The following is a 17,762-nucleotide window of genomic DNA, read 5'->3' on the forward strand; positions in this document are numbered from 1 at the left end:
GCCCGCCGATCAGCATGACAGGAGCTGGTAAACTGGAAGAAGGGCACATCACATGTTACGTCATCGCGGCAAAAATTACTGAGAAAACAGAAACATCACGAGTTCACGACGGTTAAAAGATCTCTTACTAGCGTACAGGCTGTCCGACAACCTGAAGTGCAAAAACAAACACTTTCAGAAAGGATATCACAGTCAACTTGGAATCACCGCTGCAAATTGTTGACTACTGCCCGAGTAATGAAGTCTTTGAGCCTGGTCCAACCACTTTCCGGGCTGTTGACTGCTCCACAGATTGCAGAAATGCTGGCCTAGCACAGAAAACCATGGCAAAATTGTACGGTAAAACAGACAAGCAACACTGCTAAAACGAGAGCAGCCCAATCAGGCAACTCTACCCGAAACATGGCGCTTCGGCACACACAGAAAAACACTGACCACCACTTTGACGACTGCCCAAAGTTTCCAAAAAATGGCTTAACTCACCCACAGCGGTGTCAGTAATAAGTTTAACCACTACTGTCGTCAGGGGAGGAATGTCAGGTGCTCCTCCAGGCCCTCGGTGATCAGTTCAGTGTTGTTCTGCTCCATTAGGCTCCTTGCGCGAGAAAACAAGGATTACGGCAGTCCTGGTGGTGATACAGCCTTGTCTGAATACCTAACTCATGCGAAAAAACAAACAAACAAGGAAATCACAATGCATCCGAAGCCAAGTTAACCACGCTAAGTTGAATCAATCTCACCTGCGCACCCGAACACGTGCGCTCCACATACAGATGCAAATTCCACTCATAAATGACACGAGTATCAGAAGGAACATTTGAAAACTCGAATATGCTCTAAAACACAAGCTGCACGCCTTAGGAAAGGTGAGCAAACAAATTCACAGAATAATAAAACGAAATTCAGACAGCAAAATGTCTCTGCACTGAGAACACTGTCCCGCCAAAGCGCGGGAAACAGACCGCCAAACGAAAATTCCAGAACACGCCATAAGGCGGCAAGGCAATACTGCGTACCTTCTAGGTTAGTGACACTAACGCCAAAGGAAACTACTCAGTCCTTTGCTGCCGGCAAGATACGTTCCCAGAAGTAAAAGATGTCACCGGCTTGCACATGGCTGGTACCGCGCTACAGGAGCTCTGCTTGGCAACGTCCTGTTCGTGCGGCTCATGATTCACTTGTGAATAGAGGGGGAGTTATATCACATGTCATAAACTCACGCGAGTGGAGATCTCGCGAGAGTTCATTCCATTGTGATATCATTGGGAATCAGATTACAGATTGCATTTTGAAACCAAAATTTCCACAGAAAATATTCCAAACACTGCAGTCTTTGGCTTTTTAGAACAGCAAAACTCATTATCAATGTCAGGAGCCCCGGGCCCCTCTTGCCTTCTGTACTTATTCCCTCTGCTCTGGCATATGTTTCGCTCCTTTTGATTGGCCAATGCCTGCATATCCCTTACTTTCCTGTGTGTATTGCTCATTTTGATTTGCATTTGGGGGGGGGGGGAAACAAATGGCTGGGTTACCATCTGACTCAAAACCGTCCACAACAATCTGTAATGATAAATTTAAGGGGTATTCGAGATCTGTCGACGATGATTAAATGTTAAATGTTAATAAGCTGTACGAACTGTAAAAAAAAACCAGGACGAACACATACACAGATACCTACTGAAATAGAGAAATGGACGATTCCAGAAGTGTCTCAATTCAAAGCGCACGTATTGTCCAGTCCATTGTTTGATCTGGGGTTGAAGACAAGTGTCCACAGCACGTACAATAGTACATCACCGCTCCACGATGGCTTTCAGCAGCTACCACATCATGACGATAGTCGCCAGTTTCTTCTCCCATCTCGCCATCTTCAAGTGGCTGGCCCCCTGGATGTTGAGAAAAGCGTCACCTGTTTTTGCTACTTTGCCTCGAGACAAACAGATTGTAACCAGAAACCGGTATGTATCTTTTTTTATTGAGTGAGACCCAAAATTACTTCGTACACGTGTGCATACATCTAAAAAAATCTTACATTGATGATAGTATGGAGATACTAGTAATTTGAGGCAAATATATTCTAATGTTTGTCTGTGATTTTTCAACGATTCCCATGAGCTATAATACGAGTAGCCTATAGGGAGGATAATCTGTATAAAACTGATACGACTGTCTCTCATGACGTTAAGTACTCTGTAATAATGGATAAAATCCTCCCCAGTGTGATGTCCGCCTTCCACGGGGCGGTTACCGGGGGTATGGGCTTGTACGTCTTTCTGTATCCTGGAGAAGCGATTCCCACTCAGATATGGTAAGCTTTCCTTTTCATTTTTATCGCATTCTACCTATCTATTACATCAGTATCTTTATGCACAATGAGGACGACCTTCTTTTAAGAAAAAAACTGAAAAAAAAACGTAATGCGCACGTGACGTTCTCCATATGGAAATTTGTAAAGCGCCGAAAATGTGAATTAAAATATTGCGCTTTTCTATCCACGTATTCTTGTTATATTCTTATATTGATAGTGCCTTAAAATAGGCGTTGCGGGTTGAAATCATTTCACATTTATCCCAATACTATAAAAAAAGGTTTATTACAATTCAAAATGTATCTGCTACTTATGAATTCTGTATCTTTCACTTCCCAGTATCGATAAAAGTGACTGAATCCTTTCTGAGTATAGATCTCTCTCTGAACATGTAGGGATTAGACAAAATATAGGGAATATTTTGACGGACAATTAAGCTGGTCATAGAGGTGTACAACATAGCCCTACTATGGCAATCCAACTCCTCGACAGCTTGAATCACCTTTAAATGGAAAGCTCATTCATAATCCTATTTGCAAAGTTTTAACCTTGTTGTGTTTGGGGGACTTTTCCTCTCATACAGGTGTGACGCGCCTACGTACAGACATGCTGGATGTATAATACTGGGATACACACTGGCGGGTACGTACATAATACCTACATCATAGTGGAACTTGCAAAGTCTAGTGTTGAGATTAGGAATAGTAGATCTAGAAATGTTTGAGTCATCTCAAAACTGTTTAGTGTTTTGACCCTTGATTTAGCGGAAAATGTACTTAAAAAGAAGGGACATTGGACAGTCAAGAGCAAAATATAGCAGATCTCATACATGTATTCAGAGTTTTGTGAATTTCTTTTTTAATACATTATCTATTATAAATTTCAAGTCTGTCTTGGATTCTCCTGCCTGTGCAACGTTGAAGAAAAACACAAAGACCGAGAACAAAACCTCAATTTTCAGGAAACGCGTGCGTGAATATTTTTGACTCCTCCACTGCGAGCTTTAAAAATGGGTCTATCAGTAGAAAACAGTTCAGTAACATGACTAATAAATCTTGCAATATCGTATTTTTTGTTGTGTCCACAGACATGCTGCTGATGGTGCTTGATACTTGTCTGCAGGACCGGATGTTCATCGTTCATCATGCCATCACATTTACAGGAGGCTATGTTGGATGTGTAAGCTATATAATGTCTTAGTACTGTAAAACCTTTACCTTCAGGGTTGGTACTAAAACTTCCTTAATTTGGATTCAGAGGATTGGGAAAATTTTGAATTAAAAAAAGTCATTTTCAACAATCATAGATAAAGGAATTAATGGTAAAACCTTACAAGGTTGGTATACCTGTGTGATCGAATAAAGGTGAAATTTGCAAGACTTGTTGCTTGCAGATTTCCATGACCTCTGACATGTTGTACTAATTGTTAGGAGACAATGCAATCTGTCGATGAAGGTTAGACATCCAGGCAATAAGACATGCCAAAAAGCAGTTACTCAAGCAACTAGATATGATTCGGAAACAGTCCTGACCGTTTCCAAATTATATCCAATTGCTTGAGTAACTGCTTTTTTGACTCAGATGCAATTCATTGTGAATTGAGTTTGAAAGGACATCTGAACTTCCATTTCAAATGGTGAATTTGAAGCAATCCTCTCTTGCCATTTTGTAGGTGATACCTGCAGTGCCGTACTATGGCAACCTCTGGGTACTCATGGAACTGTCTTCTCCCTTTGTCAATCTCAGGTAAGGTGGTTTTGACAGTAACTCAACCCTACATTAATGACAAAGCTTAATGAGAACTCTAGCAATGGTTTGTGCATGTGCTTACATTGTACGGTAGGCAATGAACAGTTAAGGTTTAGTTAATGGTCACAGATTCCTTCTGCCTTTTTTCCGCAGGATGATTTTATACTCGCTGGGTCAGGAGCGTTCTCGTCTGTACCTGCTGAACGGAATCCTAATGCTGGTGACGTTTTTCACCTGCCGCGTGATGACCATACCTCTGTGGTTTCAACTGGCGGAACCAATGGCAACCGGAGAGCTGTACGAAATCGGACCGTTACTATTCTTTACCATCGTAGTCTTGACCCCCATTATCTATGGGATGAACATTTACTGGTTCGGCAAGATGTGCAGCAAATCGTATCAACATCTATACCACACCCTATTTTCAAACTATTGGTTGTAAGATCAAAGGCACATTATCTCTAAATTTCACATACATGTTTAGTTTTATTTAGGTACAAGAGAATCCTTCTAGAGACCAATGTGTATACTTTTGTCTGATCCAAAGTTGCTCACTAATTTTGTTGTCTAATGTGCACAAGGTAAGAATGACTGCAATTTATTTTAGAATATACCAATCCAACTACAGGGGTGTATTTTTGAGAATGTGATTTGAAATGAGAGGAATTGTACTTAAATTGAAAGTAACAAAACTATATGGCACAACTTGAGCCTGGAGACCATTTTCTGACCAACAAAATCCTCCATTGATCCCGCTGGCCCTACCATGCCAACCTTAAGCCCTCTTAATAGCATAGCAACCAACTAAGTACTAGTCAGATGCCAATAGAATGATTTTTGTGCTTTGTTTGGGTGACTTTCTTCAGGACAAACACTTGATGCAGTTTCATCTAAAAATATCTAAAAAGTGTACTGGCAAAAAAGGATCCAAGTCACAACTGTCCATAAGTGTAAGAGAAAACAATGTCACTTTTCCACAGCAAGCAGAATCCAATTTGTGAATGATTAAGGAGGTAATGCTCATTTTGGGGTAACAGTTGCAATAAAATGCAGCAAATTTAACAATCAGAATTGGTATTGCTGATCTCCTTTTACTTGTGAGGCAATTTGCCATTAAAACAAAGAATCAAACTAAAGCAAGAGCCAAGAGTGAGACGTAAAGTCACTGATATTAATATGTTTTATTAAAACTTCAGAATCTATAGCATCTTCTACATGACTATGACAGTAGAATGTACAATTGGATTTGCATTTGTAACTACAGTCATGTACCATTGAACACATAACAAGGTTTGTTTGAACCTTTATTTATACATGAGGCATTGTCAATGTTGTATTTTTGAAGCTAAATATGATTATGAACTCAACAAACTACAACAAGCACGTGGTGGCTGTGATATACTGCATAACTGTCCTATAACTATTTGTAACTTAGAATACTTCACACAACTTTATTATGACTCTTCCTCTTTGCCAGATATAAAATAGATTCTCACATGTGTTATAATTACTGAAAGTCAGAACACAAAAATAAACAGTGGAATTACTAGAAATTGTGATCGAGTATGGACCAACTTAGGTACTGCCCAATAAGTGAAGTGCTAGTTCTTCATCATCATGTAGATCCAGGCCTGTGTCCATCGGATCATCTGTATCCTCCTCCTCTTCACCAGAGTTCTTCTCATGTTTTCTTCTCTTACTGGGTCTGGGAATGATTTAGATAAAAAAGCAGTTAAATGGTTACTGTTTCAAACGAACCAAGAAAATGAAGTTGATAAAAGTAAACAGTTTTCTTTCACCTTGCTCTAGTCTAAATTCTTCCAACTGATATAACTGACCTCTTGATATATTCTTCTTCATCTGACCCAGAGTCTGACCTTTGACCCAGGTCAGATGACTGATCAGACTCAGAATCACTCCCAGCATCCTCTGCAGAACCCTCATCATCATCATCATCATCATCATCATCATCATCATCCCCCACATCCAGATAGGCAACTCCTTCCTCCTGAACCTGCAATTCAGACAATGAAATCATTGTTTTCACACTAGTAGTATGAGACAGAATATTTTTACACATCTATGTTGTACCTCACATATATGGAGACTCCATATTGAACACAACTGTATTCAGCAATGATGATCTTTCTGATTCTTTATTGTAGGTGCTAACTGGCCCATAGTAAAAACAGAATACACACATAAAACAGACACAGATAAACATAATCTATATTACACAAGTGCCTATAGCCTCCACAGGGTTTTCAAGCAGGTGCTGTCACAGTGGTAGAATGAATCTGACAATGACAATGGTGTAGACTTGTGCATATCTAGCTAATAGTAATACACTAACCATGGCATACAGAACAAAGGAGTAATAGGGAAAAAACCTTTTGTGGAAAAGAAATTTAAAGTTAAAGTTAAAAGCAACCTGAAGATGTAAACTATTATCCAGCTATATTCTATATGTTTACTCATGAAGTAAAAGTCTACTCACTGTGTTCGTCTTTTTGCGTAGTTGGTCCTTTGACCTGGCTGCCTCTTTCTGCTTCATTTTCTTCTCCTAAAAAAAAGGACAAATTGGAACTCTCCTTTGTGGAAAATGCAGCATTGTGGGGGTGTCCTAAAAATTGTCATATAATTGGTAACAATTTAAATATTCCCACACATACTACAAACATATAATGTCATACAACTGAGGAGCATAATTTTGTCAGAATCTGTTCCATGCATAAACACGACAACAATACAAGGTACATGTATATTGCCAAACCTTAAATACTTTGTAAAGGTACTGTAAATCTCATGTGATGACCTATAACATTACCAACATTACATACCCATTTCTTCTGGCGGATACGCTGCTTGTACGCCAGTTTGTCGTGTTTGTCTTCTTCCTGCATGAGTTTGCGGGCTGCCTCAAGATTCAGTCCTCCTGCCTCCTCCTCTTCTTCATTTTCTCCTTCCCTCACTTTGTCATCCTTCAGTACAGCCTTTTGTACTGGAGGCCATTGTTCTGTGACCTGTGTGACAAAACGTTACGCAAAACATGATTGTACATGTTGTGTACAATCCACACACAGTGCTGGAACTACTTGGGTCAATTTACAATGTGTGTATGTACCAAGCATTGTATTGGTTATTAAAGAAGTGGAATTGAAGAAGGTCATCTACAAAGAGTGCTGATACTGGAAAGTCCTGAATTTTGGACAAGAGTGCTTCTTTGGGAAAACAAGCTCTATACAAGTATGGCTATTCTGTATAATACAAACTCTGCTGTAACTGGCCCCTCCCTGTAGAGTGGATGACTGTAGGATGTTGGACGGGCTCCTATAAGTGAGATTTAATCAGGCTTAACTATGGCATCCTTAACAACAAGCGACACCTTGTTGATACTTTGCACCATTTCTCGTATATTTAACCTTTACACTGTTGACTAATGACTGTACTCACCTCTCCTTCGTCATCAAATTTGACCTTGCTGTTGACCTTCACTTTTTTCTTTGCCAGTTTCTTAGCCAGCTTGGCCTTGGTCAAGACAGTCTTCTTCTCATTAGAAGAGGCTGTCTTAATTCCCAACTCCTTTGGTTCCTGGGAAGGACAAGCACAGATAATGATTTATTTCACTTGAAGAAAATGAGACCTTCTTTTACAGGCACAAAAAGAGCAGCAATGTAACACTAACAGTACATAAAGTACATGTGTACATATACAACCAATTGTAATTCTTTCCTAAACACTGCCCAGTCATATATGCAATACAAATGATAAGTTTATGACTATAAGGAATTACAGATTTTTTTAAAAACTTCTCTTACCTGTGCAATGCTTCCCTTCACATTGAAGACATCTCTCTTCTTCACAGTAAGAAGGTCCTCATCTTCATCATCCTGTTGCCATGACAACATACCCTTGGTCCCCTGACCTCTCTCCTCTTCCTCGTCTGACTCTCCTGATGAAGACTCAGACATTTCTCCTCCTTCTTGAGAAGTCCCTGCCTCAGTTCTTTGTACCAGAGACATTGTGTTTCCTTGGTCTACTTCCGAGTCACTGGATTCTCCTGCAGTTCTTTTAGCTGACTCATCAGTTCTAGATGTGCTCTCCACAGGATATTTCTCTACATCTGTGCATGATACAGTTTCGGACTGTACCATTCCGCTGTCTGCATCTACAACTTTTTCTGCATCATCTTCTCCCTGTGGCCATGTGTGCTTGTCCCCCATGCCTGAAGTGGTATGTTCCTTAGAAGAAGGCACCTCCTTGCCTTTGGCAGCATTCTGGAGGAACCTAACTCTTGGTGCCACTGCAAGGCCCAAAGAACTACGGAAGGACAAAAAATGCAGAAACCCAATTATGATATGTATCAGAAAAAAGACAATAATATATAATTTGGCAAGGTTAGGTACAGGAATGACATTCATTTATATCCCAGCATGAATGAATGAATGAAACTGCAGGAACATTGAAATGTTGACATCTGATACTAGTATACATGTACTACATTACCTTGCGTAGTTTTCCAGTGGTAACTTGTTTACATCAAACACTTGTTTGTTGGGCTGCAGGTAGTAGGACCTTAGGTAGGACACAAAGCACTGTGGAACAGACAAAATAGATAAATATACATGTACAAGAAAATTTCCAATATGTTTGATTAGATATGGATGGGCCTTAGAAGCCATCGACATTAAGTTTAGACGTTAAATGTTTGAAACCTACAGCATTTGATAGAATAAAGAGGGATTCCCATGTTTAACCTCCTTTTCTTTACTGGTCTCCACAAAAAAAAAAATATACTCAATTTCTTCTTATGTCAATGATGGTTAAACATCCAGGTAATAAGATATGCCAAAAGTAGTTACTTATTATAATAAGCATTTATCATGATCTTGGAAACAGTCAGACATCTAGACATTGTTGAAAAGTAGGTTTTATACATATGAATTGATACATAAGGAGGTGAAGGCAAATCTTACATAGTCTAATAGGAAACAAAAGTAAGACAAGGTCAAAACTTCTACAAGACTTCTACAAGACAGGAACTCCCTAGACTTTTCAAACTTTCAGAATATTTGGCCCTCCCAACTTACTGTAAATGCATTTAAGTTCGCGGGGATTTAATTTCGCGGTCGCGGATAAAAGGACTTTTCGCGGTGGATTTAAGTTCGAGCTAACACCACAGACTAAAGTCTAATACCATTATGGAAAAATGTTTGCGGTGGTTTTAAGTTCGCGGTGACGTGGTCACCGCGAAAACCGCGAACATTAATCCACCGCGAACATTTCTGCATTTACAGTACCTTCTGTGCTGACTCCTTCATGTGCACATCCTGGGCACACAGGACCTCCAGCTTCATCTGGATGGAGTAGAACTTGGAAGGGTTCACTCTGGAAATGTACAAACATGAGATCATATGTTCAGTGTGATAGGTTCTTAAACCACTTTGAACATTTATACATGAGATCCCTTGCTCTATATTCCATCTGAAAGGATATTCTTGGACAAAGCTAGACACACATTTTCACCAAAGTTGAGACAGGAAATCGCCATTCCAAATAGCAAAATATTGGTGCCTTTTCGGAAATGAACACAAGACCTAAATCTAACACAACCAAAATTCCACTATGCAATATACTGTTGAATCCACCTTACCAAGAAAACAAGGAGAGGAAAAGATTTGAGCCAAGACGAAAGGAAAGACTCAATCTGAAAAATTGTGATCTAGTGACCCTGACCTGATTTTCTCCACAGGTATTTTCTTGTCCGTGAGCTGCTGCAACATCTGTCTCTCCTCACTGGGCATCAGGACCAGGAGAGACTCACCGTCAGACTCATATCTGTAAACATAAACAATAAACATCCACAATAAACATGTAACATCTGTCTCTCCTCACTGGGCGTCAGGACCAGGAGAGACTCACCGTCAGACTCGTATCTGTAAACATAAACAATAAACATACATAATAAACAACAACATCAGCATCCTTTATCCTTGACTGTAACTGAAAACAAATATACATGTGTCATTTGCTATCTATGCAGAAATGTTCGCGGTGGATTAATATTTGCGGTTTTCGCGGCGGCCGCTTCACTGCGAATTCAAAACCACCGTGAACATTTTTCCATAACAGTAAGAGACTGCAGTGCATGGTGCTACCGCGAAATTAAAACCACCGCGAAAAGTCCATTTTCCCGCTACCGCGAAATTAAATCCCCGCGAACTTAAATGCATTTACAGTAATTTACCAGGTAAACAGGAAACTAGTGACCATACGTGAAATCAATGCTTACCCAGTAAATGGCCTTGCAAAGCAAAGAATTGTAAAAACATTGTCAATAATGGCTTGAATCTGACTTTTGAAAAAAATTTGACATCAATTGCATGTGTCTATCATCCTTTTACAACATTAAAACCCAACTGAACCAGCAGTACCCACCTTGCAGTTCTCCCTGCCCGATGTATGTATGTGTCAGCATCCTCAGGACAGTCCAGCTGTAACACCCAGTGAACTGCTGGGAAGTCTGAAATCATGACAGTAAAAAAAGATTTATACACATACTCTCACCTCTCAAATACAAGTACCCCCTGGAATAAAAGTACCCCCCGGACAAATCTTCAAAATCTAATAAAAGTACCCCCTGGAATAAAAGTACCCCCCGGAAAAATACCGAATTGACATGTAAACTGTGCCCATGCTACTTCAGTCCAAGAGAAGATGATAAGCATGTAGGCTCTTTTTATTTATTTATGCCTCAGTACCATATCAGTTAATTGTATGAATAATGAACAGAATAATTCCTATGTTATTGCACATATTTTCTTTATCTGAGTGTCACACCATCAACAAAGATTAAAATAAAAGTAAAAAAATGAATGAAAATAAAAATTGAAGAAATAAAAAAGAAGTTTATTTTATAATCATTGTTACAAAATAACATTTTGAAGAAACATTCCAACTTAGAATACCTTATTCACCACTTGTGCTATTTTCAATGTTGCAGAAACCAAGGAAGTCATAGACACTGCCCCCTATCGAGATATAACGGTACTGCAGAAAATATATAATTCTCTCGCGCATTACCGCGAGATTCGGTGTGAGTTGATGAATCCAACATGGCGGCTGTTTTCGAGCCGATTGAACGCTGTGCTTTGTTTTGGAAGGACTTTTTCGTTGCTGGAACATTAAAACAACTTGACTACGGGTGAAAAATAGTGGAAAAGTATTGGTAACTTTTTAATTTGTTTGGTTGGTGGTTAATTTCTGTGTTTTGATAGAGAATTTACGGAAGTAAGTGACTGTGTGTGTAGCATGAGACCTCGATGTTTGGCGATGTTTTCGTCTTTGTTCAGCGCAAATTTCAAGATTTTTGGAAGGTTAAAGATGGTCTAAAACGAAAAGGATATATTTTTTATAGAGTCCAGCACCGAATCACTTGTGTTCCGGTATTTTTTTCCATAACCGGTCCTGCGTACCGGTACGCATCCCTAGTTATGTTTGGGTCATAGCGCTAGCGGCAGGGAAATCCGCGCTGCCTCGTCCGAAAAATAGTGGATTTTAAGCAAAAATACCGCGGAAATATGGGCAGAAAATACCAAACTTTCAATATTTTTGGGATCCCTGGTTAGTAAAGAAAGCCCCAATTTGAAAAAAAAATAAACGTACCGTCTAAAATAAGGACGTACCGGGTGGATTTTGAGGCGGAAAAAAATAAACGTACCGGTACGTTTATTTGAGAGGTGAGAGTACATTATACTAACTCTGTCAGAGTAGACAGATTGGCATAGAAAAACTACCAAGTAACTCAAAAAGTATATTTCATTGAATAAACAAATAAGCAAAGAAGAGTCTTATGCATTACTGCAAATACACATAGCTGCCCCTATCTCATGTAAGTAGGTCAACTGCTTTGTAAGTACACATTGTGACAGATAGTATCCTATACAATTGTCGTCCAACAAAGTTCTTCTTCTTCTATGGAGAAATGAATTAAAAGATGTGTAAAGTTCCACCTCTGACAGCTGTACCCCCCAAAAGCAGTAACTCAAGCAACTGGATATGATTTTGGAAACAGTCAGATGTTTCAGACAGCTGTAGCCCGTACATACCCAGTCCCCTGGCAGCTATGTCCGTGGCCAGTAGACACACGTGCTGTTTCCTGCAGAAGGAGTTGTAGACGTCCACCCGCTTCATCTGAGGCATCTTCCCATGGAGACATAACACGCTCATCCCAGGCTGCAGTCTACAGAAGGCCTCGTACACATAGCGGACCTGAATATGATGTATAGACAGTGAGAATAGAAGAACATAAAAGAACTTTATTGCACGACAATTGTAAGAGGTACAATGTATGGCAATCTGTATTGATGTGGCGTCAGTGGCTAAGTGGTCAGGCTAGTAGATATGGGACAGAGAGGTCACCGATTTGATTCCTGACATTCCCAAATAGACATTGTGCATTATGTACATGTGTTCTTTGAAAAGGTACTTTAAAGGCAACCTATTAAGCAATAATAGCCAGAGTCAGGGTTGTAGAACTTCAATTAGGAAAATCAATTTTTGGGGGGCACTTTTTTATGTAATCAGATGAAGCAACTCTATTCCATTCCATACCAACATTCAAGGAGCAAAAATTTGATGTCACAGTGGTGCGAGGACGTTGTAAAGTCAGGGCGCTTAACCACCGCTTTTTGGTTCAGCCATTTTTTTATTTTTTTATTTTTCGAAAACTCCCGACCTCCCCCAACACGATCTGACAAGTCACTTATTTAACTGACGCTGGCCTTGATTTTCCACCCTAGACCTGATTCTCTGGACCTAACTGGACCTGTACCTGAAGTTTCCGTACCAGTATGCTACCATAGTCCCCGACCCTCAGACATGAGGATGGGACTAGGTAAAGTAAAGGTAAAGGTACCCACCCCTAATATAGAAGTAAACAAGATACAACCTAGTAGAAGCCCTGACCTGTTTACAGCTGGACAGGAAGACCAGTACTTTACTCCTGAGGTGGTTCTTGATGAAGGAGAAGAGCAGGTCCAGTTTCTGGTGCAGCTCACACACCAGGTAACTCTGCTTCAGTTTCTGTGGGGTGCTGAACTTGTGGTGCTCATGTACAGATATGTACACTGGGTTCTTCAGACTCAGCCTGGCAAGGTCTTTTACAGATCTGTGGCAAAGACAAGGAGACAAGGTTAGGACTTATACTTAAACATACAAAGCCTTATACCATTGGGTAATAGAAGAGTACTTGGGAAAGGACAACTTCAAGCCAACTGTACACACTTACACCACACCTTTAGAAAAGATGCTGGAGCTGCATAATCCAGTTTAGCGGAACTTTATTCGAGCCAACACACAAACATGTTTCGTCATGTGTCTAATTCTTTATTGCTTTGGGCTTCAGTGTAATGGGCAGCAGAAGACTTCAACAACATTAGCTGTTTTTTCAGCTCTTTATATACTTTATATAATTGTCATTATCGAGGGTTGGCAAAACAAGGTGATATGTGCCTAGGTTACCAAATGATCTAAAACTTAGCTCACATTCTGACAACCTAAGCAATCATATCATCTACTGAACACAGTTTTCAATCTCAAATCGGATTTAGGGCCTCAAAAATACGTAATTTCTGAAGTTTCTATAGACTAAGAAAATTGTAGTGCATATTTTCTGTAGGGCAGAATGGTTAAGGTGTGTAAAAGGACTGGTATACAATAGATATGGTAAGACAGAGTATATGTAACATACTTGGTCTGTGTGGCAGAGAACAGCATGGTTTGTCTGGTGGGGGGGAGGTTCTGTATGATGGCATTCATGGTGGCAGCAAACCCCAGGTCCAGGATACGGTCTGCCTCATCCAACACTGAGGGGAAGAACATAATATGGATGCTAATCAAACAATGTTTAGTATTAGATAGTAGACTCCAATAAGTGCCAGAGTCCCCCAGGGGAATGTCTTGGGACCCCTTCTGTTCCTGATCTTTATTGACAACCTTGAACAACACTTAGACAATGATCTCCATCTATCCGCAGATGATTTAACACTACATGTTGTGATTAAAACCCCTGGTCTAAGAAAGACTTATGCTTTGAGCTTACAACAGGATCTTAATCTTGACTGAATAGATAAATAGGCCTCTGACTGGTGCATAACATTCAACGCAGGTAAAACTGAGACAATCATAAGTAGGAAATGAGATCTTTGTGCTGACCCAGTATCTGAAGGTTGGTTGCTTCGAAGTACGCGGTCTCGTCCATGTGTTGGAGTAGTCGTCCTGGAGTGCAGATCACGATGTTTGTACGATAGATCTGCTGCGACTCCTCTGTAACATCCTGTGGATTATAGGGTGGGATAGAACTGTGTCAACCTCTGCACACATCACATTGCGTATTGCCCAGTTTTAGGTAAGTTTTCAAACTTGAATAATTATAAGAGACAAAATAGAAGCCTTCAAGTGTTGTCAGCTTTTAAAACATTGCTACAAGAGGTTCCCACATCATGTATAAAAACCTATCACTGAATTCAGTCAGAAGTCCATATATAAGACCAGGCCCAATACATTGATACCAGATCTTATCATCATTATCTCAACTATCTGTTAGTCTAACTATTTGACCGTGCAGACACCACAGAAGATCATCAAAAGACTATTAGAACTTATATGTAAAATATTATAACCAAATTGCAAGTTCATGTGGCAGTAGGATATCAGAATGCACCCCCGTACACACCTTTCCACCAATGACAAGCCCTGCGGAGAAGTCGTGCTTCTTCCCCACCTTCCGCAGAACCTCGAAGATCTGGTAGGCGAGTTCCCTGGTGGGGGTGATGATCAGGGCACCCAGTCCGTCCTGCTGACTCCACTGGAGTCTCCATAATCCCTCTAACACCTACACAGGACAGGGAATGGGCCTTCTTTGTTTGTTTGTTTGAATGTATTTGAAGGGTCTCATGTTGAAAGTGTAAAGGCCATCGATTTATCCTACTACTTTGACTTATAAGCACCAATATCTTCATACATACCAGTGGAATACTGAAAATGCAAAAACTTTCACGGTGGTTTAATGTTCTTGGTTTTGCGGTGGTCGCTTCACTACGAACTTAAATCACAGCAAACAATTTTCCAGGGCAGTAAGAAACTATAGTATAGTGCAGGTTGCTACCGTGAACTTAAAACCACCGCGAATAGTCCATTGTCGTGCTACCGCGAAACTAGATCCCCGCGAATCAATGCATTTTACAATACTACCCATTACATTTATTGTATGTGAGTTATACAATTGTTCATGACCAGATGTTTAGATCATATTTCTTAAGTTTAAATCATATTTCTGAAAAATAAACAAGGAAAGATGTTTGCTTGTGAGTCTAGATTGTGTTCAACTGGTCATGTTCAAATAACCTAGTGTAAGGCTTTGTTAGCACTGGAGTACAAAGTTGTCCAAATCAGTCATCAACTATTAGAACATAAAGCAGAATTCTTGCAACCTGATCCATCTGAAATAACCTACCTTTGGAGGGGATTGTTTTGGAAACGTTTCTAATTGAATTATGCCAGATTGGCCAAATCATTTCGTATGAAGTGACAATTGAATCCAATCCTACAAGTTCAACTTTACCCTCAGGCCAGTGTGAATGTGGCCTAACAAGCATGTTAACAGAGACATAAAAGAAAAGCCTTGCTGTGCATACTTACAGGTAAGAGGAAGGCCAGTGTTTTTCCTGACCCAGTTTTAGCTGCCCCCAGTATGTCCCTCCCCAGTAAGGCTGGGTGGATGGAGTTCTTCTGCACATCTGTGGGGAACTTGTAATCGGCTGCCTGCAGACCTGGGAATATATAAGTGTTCAGCTTCATTTTCCAGTCCTCACATTTCTGGTATTATATCATATCCAGTCCTTCGGTAACTTGCTTTTTGGCGTATCTTATTACCTTGATGTCTAACTTTCATCGACATTTCAGGCATTTCAGTATTGGTGCCATTCTAAGACTCACTCCCATTTGAGAAACCCTACTACTAGTACCATGGCATGATCACTGAAATGTTTTTGTTTTTTTAATTACATTCAACTTATCTTAGTGGACCATTGCTGAAGGTTATATGTATCTGTATCTATATAGCCGGTATAACCACCCTTCGGCGTAACACACCAGCTTCGCAGGCACGCGGTTAGACATCCAGATAATATTAAGGCATAAAGGTAACAGTTATTCTTTTACACACCAGGCAACCGGATAGATTTTGGAAACACAGATGACCAAGAGACCATTTCCAAAATCCATCCAGCTGCTTGAGTAACTGTTACGTGGCCTATGTTTAATTGAACGCAATCTCATTTTAAACACATCATTGCAGTAACTGAATTGACTCAAATGAACAGACAGACCATATGTGATACACTCACTCACGCAACTTCTGAATAAACAAGGGCTCAAGCAAACCTTTATTAAAGACCAAGGGGCTATTCCCAAGTTCAACACCTAAACAAGTTCATATCAAGTACCTTGCTGTGTTTTCCTACACAGTGGCAGGTCTGAGAACTTCTGTATGGATGATGGATCAATCTGCGGGAACATAAAACGTTGTTCAAGTTAACATGTTACAAATTTATTTGTTATAGTTTATAAAGTAGCATTTAAGTAACAAACACAATCATTCTATGTTGGTAATTTTCCAGTAGTACCTGTTAAGGCTACAATGTCGGGGACAAGTTACATCACAAAGATACAAGTGCGAACCAAACGAGAAATCTTTGGTTTCTACCACACAAGTTTACACTTGCCCCCCTCCCCACACGTGCATGCAACAACATGCCCCTACTACTTACATCCTTGTACTTTTGCTGGAGCTTCGCGATGATCTCTTTTTCTATCTCCCACGGTTTCTTCTTCACAACTGTTTTGCCCTTAGCCTTTTCCTTCTTTTTCTTCCCCTTTGCTCTCCAGCGTTCGAAACTTTCCAGAGCTTGGGCAGTCGACATGCTGCTTCCTGTGCGTCTGCTACAGCCGCAAAACAGCTTCCCTGTCGCAAAATACCTGGATGCTGCATGGATCACTGGGGGCGTCTAGCGGTACATATACAAACTGCAGCAATTAAACCCGTTTGGCACGAACCAATCTGATGGGTTGGGCACAGCGTACCGACGCGTATCAAGATTCGGCAGACATACAAAAAGACCTGGACACCATGCTACAGATAAGTTTTCAGCGTAGCCATGTTGGACTACGGTGCGAGTGAGTCATCAATATGCATAACTAAGGAAAGTGAGGATGGCCAATCAGGACCAAGGACTCATCATACTAGCATTGACTATTTGGCAATAATGCGTGATAACCAAATAAAATCACTGAGGAATCCATCTGTCAAAAATTATTGAATTGCTCATATAAATTTCAATTCGTATGAAAAATTTACATATTTTTATACTACTAGTTCAAATAAAGCTCGTTGATATAACACAACGCTATGTCACTGGTTGTCCCCTTGTGATACATGCAACATTGATTTAGGAAATCACATTTGGCGAAAGCGATCTTCTTATCCGTGCCAGCAATTAACGTAATTCGCCAAACCGAGATTTGATTATTGTTTCACATTTGCGACTGACGTGGATGACGCTAAAAGGTGGTAACGATATACCCTCTTCTAATTGCACATTGAGAGCTTTTGACCTGTTCTTGACCGATACTCGGAAATGTTTTC

At 40.2% G+C, this 17,762-nt stretch overlaps 2 protein-coding genes across 3 annotated transcripts in view; one reads left to right on the plus strand and one right to left on the minus strand.

Moving 5' to 3' along the window:
- The window catches only part of LOC118422673 (TLC domain-containing protein 4-like), an 11,847-nt gene extending 6,358 nt beyond the window's left edge, over positions 1-5,489 (plus strand). Inside the window, exons 1-6 of one of the 2 annotated variants that reach the window (XM_035830360.1) lie at positions 1,762-1,958; positions 2,219-2,308; positions 2,892-2,950; positions 3,396-3,487; positions 3,981-4,054; positions 4,211-5,489. In XM_035830360.1, the coding sequence (XP_035686253.1) occupies positions 1,807-1,958; positions 2,219-2,308; positions 2,892-2,950; positions 3,396-3,487; positions 3,981-4,054; positions 4,211-4,499 (756 nt within the window). In that variant the 5' untranslated portion in view covers positions 1,762-1,806 and the 3' untranslated portion in view covers positions 4,500-5,489. Of the gene's footprint in view, positions 1-1,761; positions 1,959-2,218; positions 2,309-2,891; positions 2,951-3,395; positions 3,488-3,980; positions 4,055-4,210 lie in introns of those variants that run through there. The other variant, XM_035830361.1, reaches the window with a different exon arrangement.
- LOC118422668 (probable ATP-dependent RNA helicase DDX10) lies at positions 5,226-17,089 on the minus strand. The gene is made up of 18 exons (XM_035830352.1): positions 16,888-17,089; positions 16,564-16,624; positions 15,758-15,888; positions 14,793-14,951; positions 14,273-14,393; positions 13,809-13,923; positions 13,025-13,226; positions 12,166-12,328; positions 10,496-10,580; positions 9,794-9,895; positions 9,358-9,445; positions 8,564-8,652; positions 7,876-8,377; positions 7,511-7,648; positions 6,898-7,080; positions 6,555-6,620; positions 5,896-6,071; positions 5,226-5,762 (listed from the first exon to the last, which is right to left on the minus strand). The coding sequence occupies exons 1-18, from the start codon at positions 17,038-17,040 to the stop codon at positions 5,633-5,635; spliced, it is 2,664 nt and encodes an 887-aa protein (XP_035686245.1). The 5' UTR covers positions 17,041-17,089; the 3' UTR covers positions 5,226-5,632.
- Between the last annotated feature and the right edge of the window lie 673 nt (positions 17,090-17,762).

The sequence above is a fragment of the Branchiostoma floridae genome, chromosome 9, assembly GCF_000003815.2.
Source record: "Branchiostoma floridae strain S238N-H82 chromosome 9, Bfl_VNyyK, whole genome shotgun sequence".
Classification (NCBI taxonomy): Eukaryota; Metazoa; Chordata; class Leptocardii; order Amphioxiformes; family Branchiostomatidae; genus Branchiostoma; species Branchiostoma floridae.